Source organism: Salminus brasiliensis, chromosome 14 (assembly GCF_030463535.1).
Source record: "Salminus brasiliensis chromosome 14, fSalBra1.hap2, whole genome shotgun sequence".
In the NCBI taxonomy this organism is placed as follows: domain Eukaryota; kingdom Metazoa; phylum Chordata; class Actinopteri; order Characiformes; family Bryconidae; genus Salminus; species Salminus brasiliensis.
This window is the reverse complement of record NC_132891.1, coordinates 17,149,478-17,169,634: the sequence shown is the minus strand read 5'-3', so window position 1 is coordinate 17,169,634 and position 20,157 is coordinate 17,149,478. Positions and strand designations below refer to the sequence as shown.

Below are 20,157 nucleotides of genomic sequence, written 5' to 3'. Positions count from 1 at the left end.
ATATTATACATAGTAAATCATCGAAAACAGTGATGTTCTGTCAGTTTTTATTGGGAACATTTATGGTGAATAAAAAAACTTGTTTAGCTTAAAACACTGTGAAAGGCTAGCAGGTCAATTCATCTCATCTCCAACAGCTGAAGGTGTCCATCTCTAGCATCCTAAACAATCAATCAAACCACAGACAGATTCATCAAGCCACAACTTTATTTCTCTCGGGTATAAATTGTACAAATAGTGTAGATTAATTCAGCAACATCTCATTCTGACCCGCTCTAATCTCCACCTACATCGTCAGTTCCTGTGAAGAGAAAGAGAAAAGCACAAGATGTTAAAGCAAGTAAGTAAAACTTCCTTACAACACCTTGTTAATAAATCTTCTCAGAACAGATATTGGCTTCAGTAGACTCAGAAGAACGAAAGTCATACTGTTAAATCATCACAGAAGTAATGGAGAACAACTGCAGAATGTCAAGCTTTACTTGTCTACACTCACCATGATGGCATTGACGATATCGTTGTTGTTATTCTTCAGTGCGCGTACAGCCTTTGCCCGTGACACGTTGGCTTGTGACATGACCAGCTCAATGTCCTTAACCTCCACGCCGGTCTCATCAACCTAGAAATGATCATGGGGACAAAATATCAGTATCTTTAGGGGGTGCTTTGAATATTATAGTACAAATGAGTAAATTGATGAGCATAAAACTGAGCGTAATGAAAACAAATGGTCACCTCTTCCTCTTCGCTTTCCTCCTGTACTGTGGGCGTCTGTGTATTTTCTTGGATATTTGAAGCGGCTTCTCCCTGGACCTTGAACTTTTCTGCAGCAGCCAACTGAGCTTGCTGGGACAGGTCCTCAATCTGGGGAACAGGCACACGTGTAAGGGCATTAATGGTTTCCCTTGGAGTCCTCAGAACAGCTTTTATTAAGATAATTCCTATTTCTATTTTTTTTATACATGTGTATAAAATCCCCTTTCAGAACAGAAAGTTTGGCTTCATCAGACTCAGAAGAACGAAAGTCAAACTGTTTAAATCATCATGAAGAGGATGTGGCTTCGTTACACAATAAAATGTCCGGTACAAAAAAACTCAGCAATACATAGGTCCTCCCTATTAGTCATTCTGCACTAAAATTCACAGCAAACAATCCCAGAAAAACTTCAATGAAATAGAACGATTTGATGATTCTCACCTTAGCCTCGCCAAAGACAATGTAAGTGTCTGATGCAGGGCTTTTGTAGACGTCTGGTTTAGTGATGACAAACAGGATGTTCTTCGATTTGCGAATGGTTACTCTGGTAACACCGGTCACTTGTCTGAGACCCAGTTTGGACATAGCCTAGGAAAATACAAAAAAATATTATAAAAGGTTACAGACTGACAACACCAAGGCAGAAGTACGGTAAAAAAGATTTGTGAATACCTTTCTTGCTTTCTTTTCGCTTCTGCTTTGTTTTGCTTTGCTGACCGGTTCCTCGTCGATTTCAGCAGCAGCTGCGAGCTGTGGGGAGAAAATGTTTTTACTGGAAACTTGAGAGCCTAAAAATACTTTTAAATTACTTAAATTAGTTCATTTGCAGCCTTAGCTAATCTGGAACTACCACACTGAAAAAGGTCCCACACAATTGATGTTTATAGCAAATGAATTAAACTTGCAATAAACTTACACGCAGTAATTGCGTTTACGCAACAACCAATTTATGTGGAACCAGCATAGACATTAGAATCCAGTAATCCCCCCCCCCCCCCCTCTTTACAGATATTTAGGCAATCTTACCTGTGCCTGCTGTGTCTGTGTCTGTGCAGAATCCTGCTCCTCGAGTTCAGGAACAGACTCATCACTGTCGGATTCAGTGCCAGACCCTTCATATGTATATTTAAAAAAAAGAAGAGTTAGAAAAACACATTTCAGCATTATTAAAAAAAAAAAAAAAAAAAAAAAAAGAGCTAGAAAACATTACAACCTTCCCCTCCTCCCCTCCATCTGGTCTGTTACGTTACCTAATGTAATTCAACTGCACCCCAAATAAGCACAAAATTAAGCCTGTACTATACATACACATCCATACAAACCTAGGAATTGCACAGGTGCAGTATATTACAGCAATGGACAACAGACATCTTCACCACAAGTAATAACCCAAGTGATGTTGAGTAAATAAGGTATGTTATGTTTTTTTACTTGCTGAAACAGGCCAGTAGCTGACAGAGGTAAACTTTGCCACAGTTATACTTTACACCAACATTAGTGAAAGGTGACAAGAACCTAATGTGTGTAGACAGACAAAACTACACACCAGCAAACAAAAGCAGCAGACAAGAAAAACACAAAGAGATACCCTTGTCGTTCTTGATGCCTGATTCCGGTTTGGATGGGGTTTTGACTGCTGTAGGTGCAGGGGCAGATTGAACTTTAGGGGCCTTGCTGGTGGCTTTTGGGGCAGGGGTTGCTGGGGGCACAACAGTGGTGATTACAGGGGCTGCTTTTGGGGGAGCCACAGCCGCAGGTTGTGGTGGAAAAACAGGCATGGTTACAGGTTTCTCAGGTGGAATGAGTGGAGGCAGGTCATCATCCTCCTCTAGAGCTGGAGGGGCAGCCTGAGGAGGGGGTGCTGTTACAACAGTAGGAACCACATCTGGCTTCTTTTTAGGGGCCTCAGACTTCTCTTTAGGCACTTCAGCACTCTTGACAGTTTCTGGAACAGCAGCAGCTACTTTGGGGGCTTCAGTCACCTTAGGAGCTACAGGGGCCTCAGAAACAACCTTTGGTGCCTCTTGTATCTTGGGTGGACAACATGCCACAACTTCAGAGTAGGATTTTGGAGCAGGGGCAGTTGGTTTAGAATCTACTTTTAAAGGCACAACCGATTTAGAAGATGCTGCAGCAGATGCAGCACACTTCACTGCCTTTGCCTCCACTGGGGCTGCAGCAGCAGCTTTGGGGGAAGCATCCTTTACAGGTTTTGCCTCCACTGGGGCTGCAGCAGCAGCTTTGGGGGAAGCATCCTTTACAGGTTTTGCCTCCACTGGGGCTGCAGCAGCAGCTTTGGGGGAAGCATCCTTTACAGGTTTTGCCTCCACTGGGGCTGGAACAGCAGCTTTCGGAGATGCTGGGGCAGGGGGTGCAGCCTTCACAGGTTTTGCCTCCACTGGGGCTGGAACAGCAGCTTTAGGGGGCGCCTCCTTTACAGGTTTTGCCTCCACTGGGGCTGGAACAGCAGCTTTAGGGGAGGCATCCTTTACAGGTTTTGCCTCCACTGGGGCTGAAACAGAAGCTTTAGGGGGTACCTCCTTTACAGGTTTTGCCTCCACTGGGGCTGGAACAACAGCTTTAGGGGAAGCATCCTTTGCAGGTTTTGCCTCTACTGGGGCTGGAACAGCAGCTTTAGGAGATGCTGGGGCAGGGGGTGCATCCTTCACTGCCTTTGCCTCCACAGGGGCTGGAACTGCAGCTTTAGGAGATGCATCCTTCATAGGTTTTGCCTTCACTGGGGCAGGAACAGCATCTTTAGGAGAGGCTGGGGTAGATGGTGCACCCTTCACAGGTTTAGCCTCCACTGGAGCTGGGACAGCGACTTTAGGGGTGGTTGGGGCAGTTGTTGCAGTCTCGACTGACGGAGAAGTGGTCACCGAAACGGCAGCAGGCTCAGGTGCTGGCTTAACCTCTTTGGCAGGGGATGCTGGGGCTACCTGCTGAGGCTCAGCAAGTTTGAAAGCATCTGCCTTCTTGGATTTCGCCTGTTTACCAGCCTTCACAACCTTAGGAGCAACGGTTTCAGCTTTCCCTGCACCTGCAGAGTCAGCTGGAGGAGATGCAAGCGGGGAACAGGGTGGGGTGGCTTTAGAGCCAGAAGCAGACTTGGGGGAGGTAGGAGAAGAGGAAGAAGCAGAGAGAGAGGAGCGCTTTCTTCGGCCCACAGGTACAGGCTTGGGGGCAGAAGTGCGTGGAGATGAAGATAGCTTGGAGTCAGCCTTAACCCCTTTAGCCTTTGGCTGGGAGGCAGCAGGAGGGACAGCTGGGGAGGCTGAGGAAAATAAAGGGCTTGAGTTTTTTGTTCTGAAATGCAGCAACTGTGCTAAGAAAATCCATATCCATGCACGTTAAGGTGAAGGGGAAAACCTCCGCACACTCCTTGCAAAAAAGGTGTTAAGTCACACCAAAGCTTCCAAACTGTCAAACCAAGCAGTTTTTTGGGCCATTACTGCCACTCAGGTAACCCGCAAGCATTGCAGCACTTAACATTTCTGCGATCTTTACACTTGGATTTTAAGCATCACAAATTCACAAACCACAGATTCATATTCATAACCTTTAGCAAAAAAAAATTGCCAAAAGAGAGAGATTCTACAACCCTTCATTTCTAGTGTGTTAATGTAGCTTGTGCAGGTTCTGCACAAGCAGATACTTAAAATGTTGGCCCAGTGCACCCAGGGATTTGCATAAGCCTGTATGTTCTGCACACAATACGTGTGAAAAGCTTAGTTATCCAATTATGCCTCACCCAAGTAGTAAGACTGGTTGCTGGTAATATGCTTATTTGAGCAAAACTAAACTAGTACAGCATTAACCACACCCACACACAAGGTGTAGCTAGGCAATGAGAAGCAGCTTCACACAATGAAATTAAAGTTAATACTGCTGAAAGTCCACCCCTGAAAGTTTAGTCCAAAGCTTAACTTGTTAAACATGCAACTCTTTGATTAGTTTAAAAAAAAAACAACAACAAACAAGCGAGCTATAGTGCACAACCACTGAAGTGTCTAAAGCAAACCTGAACAACTGTTCACTCTACAAGTCACTGATGTGACCCTTAAAACAAAACTGCATAGAGTACCAGCTATGATTTGCACCAAACTACTGGGCTCTCCTCCAAGTGTGTAAATCTCCTGTTCTGCACACTGTTGAGTTTTCTGGAGCACCGTTTCTTAACCCTGAACCTGGAACACCCTGCATATTTTGGTGTTTCTTAAGTTGTCTTGAACTGAACTTCTTAAAACAGGAAAACACTGAAGTGGTAGACCAGGACTGAAAACACTATTACAAAAAATAATTGAAACTGACTAAATAAATAATGTGTTAGAAGCACAATCACACAGTTAAACCAGAGGTCTGCATTCACTGCCAACCTGGCATCACTTCTGCTTGTTCACAGTCCCATTACCTAGTGCCACCCCTGACAGCACCCGCCTGCTGTCATCACGTAATTTCTGCGGGAACCCCCTTTGACACAAGTTAGCCCTTGTGCAGACCCACCCACATTAACACCCTCATTTGCCCAGCTAATTTTAGTACAGCAAACATAAGAGACTGCACTTTGACTTGCAACTCTGTTTACAAAATGCAGTCATTACATCCAGGCAAACTTGATCTTGCACACGAATAAACCTGTAGATGATGCGGAACTGGCGGGCAAACTAGCATCGTGCAGACCTCCAGGTTAAACTTAAGACAGACAGAAAAGTCACTAGTGAAGCAAGTCAAGAGTGTATATAGATCTGGGCAGACATCACATCTGGCCTGTTTCATGTCATCTACAGATGCCGAGAAGCAACAGTAAGAAAGACCTAGAATAAGGCTGGGCAGTAGGGCCAAACATGTGGATCACATTGTTTTTAAGTTCTATTTTCACATTGTATCATATTAAAAACAACATACAGCATGTTCAGAAAGTCTGTGTGTGTGAACATGTGGGGAGAGAATTAGGTAAAATGCAACTTTTTAAATGAGCTATGCTTTATGACTGAGCTGTTGCTAAACACAGCTCCCTTTACTGTCTCCCAGACCTGTTGGTTAACAGCCTCTCCTCTACCGAACACAATCAGTGTTCGCTGACAGTTAGTGGGTTTGTTTTAATCAGGTGGGCGCAAAGACTGCCTGGGGCACTTGTGCGTATATTGAAAGAATAGACATACTGCCCAGCACTAACCTAGACCCTGCAGTGTTCTGAACTTCTCTCACACTACACAGGTCCCAGAATAGTACCACAGTGGGATCACAAAAAACACCTTAAATCAGCTGTTGTACACAAACTAGTATCTAATTAATGAAGTATTTTGAGAATCACCAAGACTGTTTAGATAACGCCACACCTGAGGACTGGTGTGCAAGAGTGCAAAGGTTAATGGAGTTCTTGCTCTGTAAGCAGAGGGTCAAACTTCACACAAATTGACCCACCTGACAGGTGCTGAGAGGAGAGAGAAGGGCCAGCACGATTAGCCTGCACCTTCGCCAGGACAGTCTCTGAATCGGCTATGACTTCCTTCTCTGCTACCATTTCATTTTGAGTTGCCACATCTACAGTAAGATCAACAGGTTTTTCCTCCATTTCTGTGGCTAAAGCACTCCACTCTTCTTTTACGTCTTCAGGGGTGGCCTCTACACTCTCAAACTTCAAGCTATCAGATAATGCTTCCACCCTTTGGGGTTCGGTCATGTTTTCAGGAGCAACAGCCAGACCATCTACCACATCTCCCATCACAACACACTCTTCAGCTGCAGATCCCACTGGTTTTACATCAGTAATCACAGGCTGTTCTTCAGTAGTAACATCTGACACATGGGTTGTAGACTCCACCAGAGCTTCGTTCAAGTCTTCAACAAGATCTGCTCGTCTTTGGACAACAGCTTCTTGGGCATGTGCTTCTGGTCCTTTGGAGTCTTCATTTGCAGTAACAGGCTGAGTGACGACCTGTTCCTCAGGAACAAGTGTTGCCACTTCACCATTGGACTGTAGGCTTTCTGCTTGAGGTGGAACTACTTCTTCCACAGAGTGAGCTACAATCTCGATATCTTTCTGGGTTTCCAGAGGAACGTTAGAGGCCTCAGGAACAGCACTCTCCACTGGAGTAGGCTTGGTAAATTCTGGAGTTGCTGCCTCAGAACACGCAGGAGTGTTTACCACCCCAGGAGCTAAGGGGAGCAAGGAAAGTAGGCAGGAGAAAGGAGGAAGGGCAGTCACAGTGAAAGGGTCAGCAGCAGCTTGAGAAATTTCAAGACATTCTGTTGCATATAATCAAAAGACCTGCCTGTGAACAGCATGCCTTAAGTGCCTAATGACCACACAGTGATGGGAGGTCAAGTATTAAAATGTTTATAAATAAATAAAATTATATGCAACAGAACATTGATAATAGTTTCTATCTAAAGAAAACAGTTTTAAAAAAGTATATCCAATAGTTTGACTGTGAATCGTTAGTTGGTGCCCATTTATCAGTGGGTGGGGGAGAAAAAAGAAAGAAAGAAAGGGAGAAAAAAAGTGCCCATTTTCCACTTCTATCATGCAGTGCCCACGGTCAAGTACAGTGAACGTCCAACACCTGCTGAGGAAGGTTCTCTAGACAAGAATGTGCTTCAAAATTCAGATCTCTAAAGCAACCAAAACCTGTTACTTGACAAGACAATGGCTGTGGAAATGTCATGTGGTCCTAAATGTCAGTCAAGGTGCCTCAGACCTTCATAAATTGACAGTTTTCATCCAAGCGGACCTCCCTATAGTATGTTTTCATCAACCATTCACTCTCACAAACAATAGATAGAACATGAAGTCAAAGCTGTAGGCTACAGATGTGAACAGCATCACTTTGCCAAGGACCATTTTGAAAACCAAACATCTGTTGAGTGAAAAGGGTTGTCTGAACTGTAGCAAATCAATGAATTATCCTCCCCTTCTGTAGCATTTATATTTTTCACAGTACTAAAAAAGGACAACGTCGGTAGGTATAGCACAAACCTACAATTAATTCAGTTTTACCATTAATCCATAAATACATGGATATCCACAAACATTAAAAAGCTTTCTATATTGGGGAAGTAAAGACTTCAAACACACCTTTAACTCTTAATGAAACGCTCAGTATGAAAAACCTGAAGCCAAGAACAAACTGTACAACGCAAACTGAACTTCAGAGTGACTACTAAACAAAATATTGTTAGAGCCAGTTTCCCCATACAAGGATTAAGCCTAGACTACAGAGCATGACTGGAGATTCTCCATTGAAAGAACAACGTTCTAGGCATAATCACTGTCTAGGAAACCAGCACAAAGTGTGTAGGGGTTAGAAATTGACACTACATAGGACCTGATTCATGCACAGTTGGCTTATCCATATCCCATGCACAATAACAAGAGTGAGCACGTGCTTATAAACACTACCACACCGTCACATAAACAACAGGCATCACAGGCAATCATTTTGGTTTCTGGGGAAGGAGGTCTTGGATCATGTCAATTTAAAACCAAACCATTTGTCAGCTCTACATTTGTGTATAAGGTTTTATACACACCACTTAACCAAACCTGACACCACCCCTACCCCCCACTCTAGCCAAACCTGCTGCTTAAATAGTGTCCACAACAGCTGGTCACAAAGTGAAAAGGACCAAATGTCAGACACTGTTGTAAATACCCTAAAAATAATAATAATAATAATAAAAAAGACCAAAGTCAAAACGTTATGCTGACCACATTGTGTGTGTGTTTTATCTATTTCAAATGAGCTCCAAGACCCCTCTACAGAGTTTAGTCTGAAGTACAGTACAATGGAGTACTACAAACCCGTCTCCACTTGGGGCTGCTGCATCTCCTGCTCTGTCACTGGGACAGTTTCTGTGGCTTCGCCTGGCATTGTTGTCTATAACAGAAACAGAGGAATCATTACAAACTTTATTTCGTCACATGGCTTTTGTAACTCCACCATCAGCACTCAAGACAAAAAGAGTCCAAATTAAATGAGACATTTATTGCTTACGAATGTGCTCAGGTCTCACACCACTTGTTAGTATAATGCAAGCTTAACTGAACTGGAGGTTGAACCTATGGTTCGTGAATGGGGGGCAGCATTACAAAAATGGATTGTAATTAAGACCACCATTATACAAACCCGGAGACAGTAATCAAATACAAGCTCATGTAAAACACTTTCGGTGACTTTCTTTTGTTAGTTGCATTATTTTTGCCCAAGAACTACGATTACAAAGGTACAACACGTCAAATATCAAACAAGTTCGCTGAATACACGTTGGGGCAAGAATAATACTGAGCGTTTCTTCCCTTTTGCCTTATCATTAGGACGTGCCTCTTTTCTAATTAAAAAAGCGATGTAAGACTTGTAACAGCCAGTTTTTAAAGATGTGGAAGCTCAAGCGATTTACAAAGTCAGTCTCTAGAAAGCAGTGACCGATACAACAGGGTTGGTAACCGGTTTAGATCAGATCATACAACTATATCTTAGTTGTATGATCTGTCATGATTAAGTCACATTTGTCGTTTAAGGTCTTTTTAAGTAGCTATCGTTAGGTTTCTACATGTAGAAATGACAAACCTTCAAGAATATGACTTTTCACAACTCGTGCTACACGTGCATTTCGATGTCGCAACATGACTAGTCGGACATGAGCTTCAGGAACACGCTGTAGCAGCTGAAGCAGCGCTGGCTATCCAGCTTACAGGCAACCCCGAGCCGATGCTCATTAGGTGGCTAACCTAGCTCACTTCTGGCAGGTTCACTCAATAGCACGACTCCATACGGCTATAACGGACACTAAAACCTAAAGCTTTACCGATATTAACAAGAAAACAGCAGTATTTCCCCATTCTAAACTCTTCCAAGGTAAGCAAAAACGCCAACTGTCGAGCTCTAGCTAGCTAGACAGAAGGCGCTGCCACCGCTCCCCCATTTTGAAGAGTCTACCGGCTGCATTGAACCAAAATATCTCAAATTTGGAAAGACGAGTCGTGTCAATATTTACCACGAATTAAAGAAGACTAATTACGCGACGACATTAGCCGGTTTTGACAGAACAAGCCCGTTTAGAAAGATTGGATGCCACACGATTGAAAGCAGAAACACTTACTAGGTATGGGCTCGGGGTCCAAGATGGCTGTGAGAGAGGGTTTCTGACCTCTGCGTCACTCTCACATACACACCGCTCTTCCGGTTCAGCGCCTCGCCGACAGGAAATAGCTGCTTAGTTTATAAAGATCAGCGTTAACGGCTCAAGAGCTCATACAGCTAGGTGGGTGCTGGATTTTGTGGCCTTATTTTATTTAACTACAGCAACTGTGTTGATACATTTAAATCAGCTAACAGTCTCGCTAGCCAGACAACCTTCGAGAAAAAAAGCTAGCTAGCTAGCTAGCTGTAGCCTAGCGCTGCTAACCAAAACGTTACAGCAGCGCTGTTCTGGTAACCTGGGGCTAGCTCTCTTCGCCTGTTTCGGCCCCTGTATAGTAGCTAGGATTAGTAGATAAATAATTTCTGATTAATAAACAAAGTATCAGCTTTATTCTTAATAAATAACGTTGTAAAAATAGTCCTAATATTTTAGCAACCCATGTGCTGTAATCGTGTCCTACTGAGAAACGCAGTAGTCAGTAGTGGTTGTGTGTGTATGTGATATAGGGTGAGCCATAGGGTCCTAGCTTATGATTTAACAGAAGATCTAGACGTGGCAATATGTGATAAATGTAATATCACAATCTTTCCGTTTGAAATGGACAAAAAAGAAAAGCTAATTTTTTAAAACCTGATTAATTTTACCCACTGCACTGAATTTAGTTCTCTAGCATTAATTATACTTACTGTAATATGAAAAACATGTTACATATGTAAGTCATCATAATAATATTGTCATTTTGCTGAATCTGACTGTGTGCCATTTATTATATATGTTGTTCTCATTCCTGCAGAATCATGTCTATGTCCCATCTATATGGGCGTAGAGGAGAGGAGGAGGATGGAGTGGAGATTGAGAAGTTTGAGGTGTCTGAATGGGACTTGGCCAATGAGTTTAATCCAGAGAGACGTCGGCACAGGCAGACCAAAGAGGAGGCTACTTACGGCATATGGGCTGAGCATGATTCTGATGATGAGAGACCCAGCTTTGGAGGCAAGAGGTACCTACATGCTTTAGTTTTAAGTTTATTTGTCATCTGCACAACATGTCAGGACATTTATGCATTGAAATGCATGTGGTGAGGCTCAGGTTGATGCTCTACAGGAGGACAAACTGTATACATACTAAATATATTAAAAGTAAAGTTATATAAAAAATTAAATTAAATAAATACAAAATACACACAAAATATACACAAAATACAGAATATACAAAGACAGAAGGGATTTGTAGAAATTCTTTGATCTGTACATTTGAGACAGGTATAGTCTGAGAGAGAGTGGAGCTAAATATAAATATGTATGTTTATGTCTATTCCTGTTGAATAAGTGATGTTGTCCATAGTAGTTTTATATTTATATATATATATATATATATATATATATATATATATATATATATATATATATATATATATATATATATAGTATTAATAATAAAGTGTCTAAGTGCAGTGGTACTTGGTGAAAGGTTCACATCTTGTTCAGGAACCTGATGGCTTGTGGGTAGAAACTGTTCATTAGCCGGTTTGTTGTGGTCTGGATGCTGTGGTACCTCCTGCCTGATGGCAGTAAGGTGAACAGGCCGTGTGCTGTGTGGCTACAGTCCAACCAGATCTTCTGGGTCTCCAGTATTTTTACTCAGGCAGATGCTGATTTCTTTGCTAATACAGCATGTCCTTTGGAGATATGTGATATGATGATCTATGAGCTATAAACAGTGTAGAAAACATGACACATTATATAGCATATCCTCATCCTTCCTGAAGTTACAAAAGCACATTTAAAATGTACTTAAATTGTGCATACCTTAAAAGAACATAAGCATAGAAGTTGTGAACAGTCTGTCGGCATTATGATGGTTTGCTCCTGTTTGTGTCGCCACTGAGAGAATGCTAATTTATGTCTGTATGTGAAAAACTTTATAGATCGAAAGACTACACAGCCCCTGTAAACTTTGTAAGTGCCGGCCTGCGGAAGACTGCTGCTGAGGAGAAGCAACAGCAGCAAGGCTCTGATGACTCTGACCAGAATGAGGAAGCGCCTCCACCACCCCGTGCTACTGCACCCAAAAAGCTTCAGACGGTACATGGCAAGACTCTTACACTGAACTTCTGTACTGTGAGAATTAGTTCTCAGACACATTGTTGGCTTCATAACCTTACGTGTAACGTTACGTGTTTACATCCCCCAGGGTGGTAACTTTAAGACTTCCCAGAAGACGTTTGCGGGAAATATCAGACCGGGCCAGGATATCGGAGTCTGGGAAAAGCATACAAGAGGCATTGGTCAGAAGCTTCTGCAGAAGATGGGCTACGTCTCGGGCAAAGGACTCGGCAAAAATGCGCAGGGTAGAGTGTCTGTGTCTTTGCAGATTCAGGTCCACAGAGATGGACAATCTGGGTTTTATTGAATGTGTCCTGATGTGTGGATGTCTTTTACAGGTATTGTCAACCCAATTGAGGCTAAAGTGCGGAAGGGCAAAGGAGCGGTGGGGGCTTATGGGAATGAAAGGACTCAGCAGTCTCTGCAGGATTTCCCAGTGGTAGACTCCGAGGAGGAAGAGGAAAATGTGAGTCAGGAATTTGAGATGCTTTGTGACACTCATTTGTTGATATTAATTAAAGAGCTCTTCCTGTTCTTCAGACTCTCCCCTGAAGCCTGCCAAGATCAGAAGATCAGACACTGATTTTTGCATTTTTTTCTCTCTCTTTCTCTCTCTGCAGGAATTTCAGAGGGAGTTGGGGCAATGGCGTAGAGATCCTGGAGCAGGGAAGAAAAAGCCCAAATATTCCTTCAAAACTGTGGAAGAGCTGAAGGCTCATGGAAAACTCACCAATAAGAGTATGAGCAAGCCAGCTGGAGAACTTGCCCAGGTTAAGGTGAGACTGCTGGTAACTTTTAACAACATTAAACAAATGCAAAAAAAATGTTTGTTTTTTTTTGTTTGTTTTTTTTTAGTAGCAACTGGTGCTTGGTTGTATAAGCTTCACAGAAAAGTGCAAAAATCCCATTGAACTTAATGAGATACTGCAGCACATCAGTTGATTGCAAATGACCTGTTTTGAATGCATGTAATACCAGGATCAGACCTAAAGAGTGTTGTAAATAAGTAACAGACTGTGTTGAGTGACATAATCAAATAACAGCAATTTGACATCTGGGACGCCGCTGACAAAATATAGCATGTCAGGTTTTTGTGTAATTTTACACCTAGTTTGACATGTCCTACGACATGACGTTGCCAAGTTGGAGGACACCGTGCTCTCTGGCGCACATATATAAACATATTGAAGAGAGATTGGGATACAGATGCTGCAGCTCTCATGTGGAACACCAGAAGTGAGCAAAGGGTCGTTGATCTGCGGCGGAAATACCTCTGCCTTTAATTAATTTATTTTTCTTTTCATAATTGTTTTTTCCTCCATGAGACCTTCTGTTTACATACAGTTAACCTAGTAGCTACATTTCTGTAACATTACCTCATGTTCTTTGTGAAGGGTAGACAACCCATACTGTCCTCTTCGTGACACCCAGTCTTATTATTTTTCTTTTCTGAGCACAAAACCATTGGAATTACACAGTGTTTCTGTAGCCATGATGGACAGTTTCTTGACCCTCCTCCCCAAGGACGTACAAACTCGTACAAGGACATGAGTGATGTTTGGTCTGCATCAAACATGTAGTGTATGTTAGTCTCCAAAACTAACATAGAGAACATTGTGAAAAACCAAAAATATTGTGTAGGCTAAGTTCGACATAAAAAGGCACTTCATAATTAACCTGTAAACTAATTCTCTTGGTGTATCTGTCTGTCTGTCTATAGGTGATAGATATGACTGGCAGGGAGCAAAAGGTGTACTACAGCTACAGTCAGATGAGCCAGAAGCACAGTGTCCCTGAGGAGGCTCCATTAAGTGTGAGCGCACGAGAGCAGAAGAGCACCAGTTTCGCTCTGCCAGAACTTGAACACAACCTCAAACTGCTGATTGAACTCACTGAGCAGGACATCTTACAGGTATGTGCCTCACATGTTTCCTCAAAATATTTCTTTCCCTAAGTTTGAAAATGTCTGTTTCCTTTAAGAACATTTTCGGGAACTTTAACCTGTCATCTCTTCCATTTAAATCCACGCAATTCACACCTTATAATAATTCTAAATCACTGTTGAAAGTGCAGTGAAGACACAATGTCCCTTGACGTATAATGTAATCTAGACAGTAAAACACACTAGACCTTTTTGATTAATGTTTATGTATGACAATAGAATTAGTTTGCCAATCAGCAAATGCTTTACTGAATGTTATTACAACTGATTATGGTTAATTATTTAATAATAGTCTTCAGATAGCATAAACAATGCATTTTTACAGTTTTGTTATGAGTGTACAAAAATGTACATATATCAAAGTATCCCGGTATTGTTTTGCAATACTGTACTTATTGTATTTTTTTATTAATAGTTTACATGCAAAGATTGGTGGCAGACAGTGGCTCATTTTGTGTTGTGTCTAAGCCCTTACCATCTTTAGATACCACTGTTCTGATTGCATAAAAAGTCATATTTTCTCAAACTCAATTTTATGCATATAATTGTGTTTTTTATATTAAGACAGTTTTCCTAAAATATGATACTTTTTTTTGCAATATATCACAATACATTGAACCTCTGTATTGTGATATATATTGTATTAGGTTCTTGCCAATATGCCCTGCTCCATAATAATCAAGATCTCACTAATCCTGGAAACCTCTCCCAAAAATAGGAAGACCTTAAGGAATTTTATACTTTTTCAGCCGATCAACTGCAACAATTTTTACATAGAAAACTAACACTGCCGATACTGTCGCGGTCTGACCTTTTTCTGCTGGTGTTTGTGTGTGACTCTTATTTGAGTAGAGTGCTCGGCGTCTGCAGCACGAGCAGGACACTGTGGTGTCTCTGACGCACGAAAGCACCGCCCTGCAGGCCAGGCTGAGCGAGGAGGCAGAGGCTGTGGAGCGCCTAGAGCGAGTGCTAGAGCTGGTGGAGCAGATGGAGACAGCTGGAGAGGAAGGCAGAACACCACTCAGCCTCCAGGAGTGTGCTGAAGCCTTCCAGCAACTGCAAACACACTTCTACCAAGAGTACAAGACCATGGGGCTTGCTGACCTTGCTGTGTCTGTTGTGCACCCACTGCTGACTGAAAAACTCAGAACCTGGGATCCTCTGAAGGTGAAAATACATGAGGATGCACATGTTTGCGAGGAAACCTTTTCATACATCATCATTCATATGTGATATATTCTTTTTTTTTTTAGGACTGTTCATATGGTTTAGAAGATGTAGGCCAATGGAGAGCCATTCTAGAGGGCACTCAGCTTCAACACGCCACACCTGACACTAACAGCATGGACCCCTATCACAGGTAGACTCTACCAAAGTAGTTTTGCAGTTTGTTGTATGTGGAACAAAATGTCATAAATCATAAAAATAGACACTTCTTTTAGAGTCTTTAGGATGTTTCCTTTACAGTCACAAACAGCACACATCATCATTTCCCCTGCACATCTTTTGCAGAACTACACATATCTGCATCAGAAACATTCTTTATCATCTAAAGTGCTTGATCATGACAAGCCTCTTTTGGTTGTGACATCACAACCATGGATCAGATATTTATGGACTGTACAGTGAATAGTTCAATGTTTTGAAACTTTAAAGCAACACTGTGGAGCATTTCTACCTTGAAATGGCAGATTCCAATCATGTTTATGCTCCACTGAATAGTGAGACTAGCATCACTGTCTGTTACGGACTGTAGTATGCAGCTTTGGAGAAGCGGGCAGGACAATACTGGCGAAAGTCTGGTAATCTTACTGTATCACGTCAGTCCACATTCTTCTTTCACTTTTAGTGACTGTTCGGAATCTCTTAGCTCATCCAGAATAATGTTTACATTTTACTTTAAACAAAAAGTAAAAGTACTTAAAAGTAATTATTTGAAGTAAGATTTGTTTTTCCATGATATGATGGCATGATTAATCACTTCACCCAGATGCAGTCGATCAGGCAACAAGTCTTTAGTTTAGAACAGGAGATGCTAGTTTAACGTTGCTGACAAACATTGGGTTGAGCTCATCTCATCTCTGTAAATTTACGCCCACAAATGTCTTTCAGCTAACTCAACAAACATTAGACAGCACACAGTATGATTTACTTTAGTCTATAAAAACAAAGCAGCTGGTATGCTATCTTGTGGTTTGTTCAGCATGATTTGAGGATTAAGTCCACATGACCTCTAACAGAGATCTAATAAGGAGTCTGTCTGTGTGCAGATTGATATGGGAAGTGTGGGTTCCAGTGCTGAGGAGCTGTGTGGCTCAGTGGCAGCCCAGGAATGTGGGCCCGATGGTGGATTTGGTGGACTGCTGGGCACCTGTGCTGCCTCTCTGGATTCTAGACTACATACTGGAGCAGCTCATCTTCCCACGACTACAGAAAGAGGTCACTTTCACCAATGCATGCATGTCTAAAACAAGCATGTTTTTTATTTTTACTTTTTCATTTTTAGTTTGTCAAATGGACACAAAACACATTTACATGTGTTTTTTTCTGTAACATTGTTGACTTTATCCCCCTAAAGCACACTCTCTGGCAGTTTTTTTTGTTGTTTAATAATATAATTCCTATATATGTGTGTGTGTGTGTGTGTGTATATATGTGTATATATATATATATATATATATATATATATATATATATATATATATATATATATATATATATTCTTTTCTGCAGGTGGATAATTGGAACCCACTAACGGACACCGTTCCCATACATTCATGGATCCACCCATGGCTTCCGCTCATGCAGGCGCGCCTGGAACCGCTATATTCGCCTATCCGCAGCAAACTGGCCCACGCACTGCAGCGCTGGCACCCCAGCGATGCTTCTGCCAGACTTATCCTACAGCCCTGGAAGGACGTCTTTACTCCTGGAGCCTGGGAGGCCTTCATGGTCAAAAACATTGTCCCTAAGCTAGGTATGTGTGTGATTGTCTGTCCAAGGTTCTAGGGGTGACCCAACTCTGTAGCTCATGGTCTCAGTAATTATGCTGGCAGAGTGGATCCACATGACTACCAGATCTGGCAAACTGCATCAGAAGGGTTATTAATAATGATAATTATAATAATAATAATAACAAACTTATTCTGGCTATTACTATTATTATTATTATTATTATTATTAGACTATTACAGCTGGCTGTAGGAGTCTTGCTTCAGTAGCTTGACCTAAACTCTGTTTTAATGAGTACCACCATAAACCATATTTCTGTACAGACTGACCCATATACACACCAAAATATTTTTAAACCATCCCATTCTTTACAGATGTTTCTGTTGTAATACCAGCATTATGAAATACTGCTTAAAAGAACTTAATGGCACAATTTTATTCAAAATAAGAGCTTATAATAATAAGCTATAATATAATAATATATGAAATAATAGCTTGTAATAAAAATGCCGTCTCCATCATTGCCGCTTTGAGCTGGAATGCTACTAACTGCACTATGTAACTTTGGTAAAGTGTATGCTGTGTTACCTTTATGTTTGTGTAAAATCCTGTAATATTACTCTACAGTGTCAGTTTACATGGGTCTTTCACTTCACAGATGTTGTTAGTATTCTTCAGCTTATCAACAGATGCATATGTATCATGAGAGAGGAGCTTAAATTTTGTCATTTGTGTTTACAGCAGTGGTGTAAAAGTGAATTACACTTCCCAAATATAGGGAGAGTGCCAATTCTTGCATAATGCTGCTTTAAAAAAAACGTTAAACGCAAACTTCAGGTTTAGACCACTCTGAGAAATCTGTTATATATCCAATATGTGTCAGTGCGACTCAACCTGAACAGCTAGATCGGGATTTATGCAAAATGTATATCAATCCAGCTCGACATTCGTCATAAATGTGGGCTGAGGAGAAGCGGGTCACAATGAGCATTGTTCTTTTGCGCATTTACATTTAACAGTTTTTTTTTTTTTTTTTTTTTTTTTTTTTTTTTTTTTTTTAAATAAATAAATAAATAAATAAATAAATAAATGGCACTTCATCTACTATGTGAACATAGACTAATGCTATTTTATGAACAAAGACAAAAGCTATTTAATGTGATGTGTTTACAAAGCTAAAAGCCTTATTGTTGTTTCCTAATGTGTTTTTGTGGTGCAGCTCTGTGTCTAGGGGAGCTGGTGGTGAACCCACATCAGCAGTTGGTTGAACCATTCACTTGGGTGATGGACTGGGAAGGCATGCTCTCTCTCTCCTCCATGGTGGGACTACTTGACAAGCATTTTTTCAACAAATGGCTACAGGTGGGTTTAGGCCTGTTTGTTCTTCTTAGCCAGTGAAGTGTTTAGTTATTATCAGGCAGGTTTTTAGCTTAAAGAAACAAGGCTTTGGGATTTTTGACAATGTAACTGATGGAAACAGATTTATTTTAGACGTGCAGATAGTTTACAGATACATTAAACATTAAAAGAACGGGAAGGCTTCTTCAGCTTTTTTATTTGTTTTATTCTTTTCATTTGAATCCGTTGAGTGTCTGAACTCTGCAGAGAATAAATTCATGTTTTCTTTCTTCATATGTGATGTGTTTCAGGTTTTGTGTTCGTGGCTGAGTAACAGTCCTAACTATGAGGAGATCACCAAGTGGTATTTGGGCTGGAAGGGCATGCTCTCGGAGACTCTGCTCAGTCACCCAGTCGTTAAGGAGAAGCTCAACGAGGCTCTTGACATCATGAACAGAGCTGTGGCCTCTGGACTAGGTCAGTCGGCCAGGGAAATCCATACAGATACTCCCTCATTCAAAAAGCAACTTATTGTTCAAAAATCATCAACATTGTCTACCTGCCTACAGTTGTTGGTTTTTATCACTTTTTTTCTGTCAAAGAGAAAAAACATTTTGGTGTTAAGTCAGTTTGCTGGTCATAAATGTCTGCAGGATAATCACCCAAAGTAAAACGAATTTAAAAAGTCAGTAATTAAGGTCATTTAGGTGCTGCCACTATGATCTGAGTATCTTTAGGATTGCCATCAGCAGCCAGATTCCTAGAGAGCATAATTGTCTTTGCTCTCTTAGGGGTGAATTGATAGCACTTCCTCCCCACATCACTGGAGTCTGTCAGCTGTCATATAGTCACTAGCTGGCTACCTAGTGATGCTGCCTCAGCCGCAGTTTGTAAAAGGCAGTGGCTGGCTTCACATGTGCTAGTTCTCACCCTCCTAGTGATTTGAGGGAGTTCATGTAAATGGGGATTGGGTACTTTGTCTTCCAAATTGGGTAGAAAATGGGGTAAAATTATAAATTAACTACTGGAAGTACAAGTACTGGAAAATTTGAAGTACAAGCCAGCTTAAATACTGCAGTAACTGAACTACACTTACTTTGATATTCCACCAAAGGCAAATGGTCAGGCCATTTTGACTAGGGCTCGTTAAGACCAGCACTGAACTATAAGGCAGGACACTCTCTAAATGCTAATTGGATCCTGCTCTTTGCCCCACAGGTGGCTACATGCAACCTGGTGCGAGGGAGAACATTGCGTATCTCACCCAGACAGAAAGGAGGAAGGACTTCCAGTACGAGGCTTCGGCACAACAGCAGGAGCGCCGCGAGGTAGAAAGCAATGTCCCGCGCCCTCCAGGGACTACCTCCGTTCCCCCATCAATACCCACCCACTTCAAAGACCTGATCCAAGCCAAGGCTGAGGAGAACGGCATAGTCTTCATGCCCTTGGTGGGCAAGCGGCACATGGGCAAGCAGCTGTACACTTTCGGCAGGATAATGATCTACATCGAGCGGGGGGTGGTCTTTGTCCAGGGCAAAAAGACATGGGTTCCTACATCGCTACAGAGTCTCATCGATATGGCCAAATAAGAGGGAAAGAGCTCAACCTGCCAGGTGGTGTAGGGTGTTTTGGGGCACTTTGGTTTTAATGCAGACTTTAGGTAGTGGAATAGGTTTTTGTGACTGTACAGCACGTTTTATATATTTGTAAAAACAAACTGAAATTTTGAAATAAACTGGGAAATGTTTTGGAAATTAAGTTTAGATGACTGAAGTAGTTTTGTGCATCCTTTTGAGTTAACAGGTGGGTTTCTTATTACACCAAACACACTTAGCAATTAGTAGTAATCTTAACACTGATGCTTTTGGAAAACTAGACCTATCAATATGTAAGACAGGCTCTTTTCTGCCTTCTAGTAT

The 20,157-nt window shown here is 41.6% G+C and overlaps 3 protein-coding genes and 2 non-coding genes across 6 annotated transcripts; 1 reads left to right on the top strand and 4 right to left on the bottom strand.

The window, feature by feature from the left end:
• Positions 1-189: 189 nt before the first annotated feature.
• Positions 190-9,956, bottom strand: naca (nascent polypeptide associated complex subunit alpha). Of its 2 annotated transcripts, XM_072697176.1 has the most exons (9): positions 9,860-9,956; positions 8,562-8,637; positions 6,182-6,916; positions 1,784-1,869; positions 1,430-1,507; positions 1,199-1,345; positions 736-864; positions 497-619; positions 190-301 (listed from the first exon to the last, which is right to left on the bottom strand). In XM_072697176.1, the coding sequence occupies exons 2-9, from the start codon at positions 8,629-8,631 to the stop codon at positions 287-289; spliced, it is 1,383 nt and encodes a 460-aa protein (XP_072553277.1). In that variant the 5' UTR covers positions 8,632-8,637; positions 9,860-9,956; the 3' UTR covers positions 190-286. The 2 variants fall into 2 exon arrangements, with proteins under 2 accessions (XP_072553277.1, XP_072553278.1); XM_072697177.1 differs by lacking the exon at positions 6,182-6,916 and having other exon boundaries at positions 9,860-9,949.
• Positions 377-449, bottom strand: LOC140534981 (small nucleolar RNA SNORD59). The gene has a single exon (XR_011977520.1). It is a non-coding gene; the product is annotated as a small nucleolar RNA SNORD59 (small nucleolar RNA).
• On the bottom strand, positions 977-1,052 carry LOC140534982 (small nucleolar RNA SNORD59). The gene has a single exon (XR_011977521.1). It is a non-coding gene; the product is annotated as a small nucleolar RNA SNORD59 (small nucleolar RNA).
• LOC140577279 (uncharacterized) lies at positions 1,876-6,174 on the bottom strand. Its single transcript, XM_072697178.1, has one exon. It carries the CDS (start codon positions 3,478-3,480, stop codon positions 2,296-2,298), a length of 1,185 nt encoding a protein of 394 aa, XP_072553279.1. The 5' UTR covers positions 3,481-6,174; the 3' UTR covers positions 1,876-2,295.
• tfip11 (tuftelin interacting protein 11) lies at positions 9,939-19,996 on the top strand. The gene is made up of 14 exons (XM_072697175.1): positions 9,939-10,021; positions 10,695-10,901; positions 11,829-11,985; positions 12,095-12,251; positions 12,345-12,472; positions 12,627-12,782; positions 13,727-13,918; positions 14,801-15,115; positions 15,202-15,308; positions 16,219-16,387; positions 16,682-16,925; positions 18,120-18,262; positions 18,550-18,715; positions 19,457-19,996. Exons 2-14 carry the CDS (start codon positions 10,699-10,701, stop codon positions 19,825-19,827), a joined length of 2,508 nt encoding a protein of 835 aa, XP_072553276.1. The 5' UTR covers positions 9,939-10,021; positions 10,695-10,698; the 3' UTR covers positions 19,828-19,996.
• The last annotated feature ends 161 nt before the right edge of the window (positions 19,997-20,157 follow it).

Excerpts from the sequence above, each read along its gene's own strand:
- tfip11 (XM_072697175.1), top strand. The coding sequence starts at position 10,699 with ATGTCTATGTCCCATCTATATGGGCGTAGAGGAGAGGAGGAGGATGGA. Across the intron at positions 16,388-16,681 it reads TCCCACGACTACAGAAAGAG|GTGGATAATTGGAACCCACT; the intron begins GTCACTTTCACC and ends TCTTTTCTGCAG. Across the intron at positions 16,926-18,119 it reads AAACATTGTCCCTAAGCTAG|CTCTGTGTCTAGGGGAGCTG; the intron begins GTATGTGTGTGA and ends TTTGTGGTGCAG.
- naca (XM_072697176.1), bottom strand. The coding sequence starts at position 8,631 with ATGCCAGGCGAAGCCACAGAAACTGTCCCAGTGACAGAGCAGGAGATG. Across the intron at positions 1,508-1,783 it reads CACAGACACAGCAGGCACAG|CTCGCAGCTGCTGCTGAAAT; the intron begins GTAAGATTGCCT and ends TTCTCCCCACAG. Across the intron at positions 1,346-1,429 it reads GCGAAAAGAAAGCAAGAAAG|GCTATGTCCAAACTGGGTCT; the intron begins GTATTCACAAAT and ends GTATTTTCCTAG.
- LOC140577279 (XM_072697178.1), bottom strand. The coding sequence starts at position 3,480 with ATGAAGGATGCATCTCCTAAAGCTGCAGTTCCAGCCCCTGTGGAGGCA.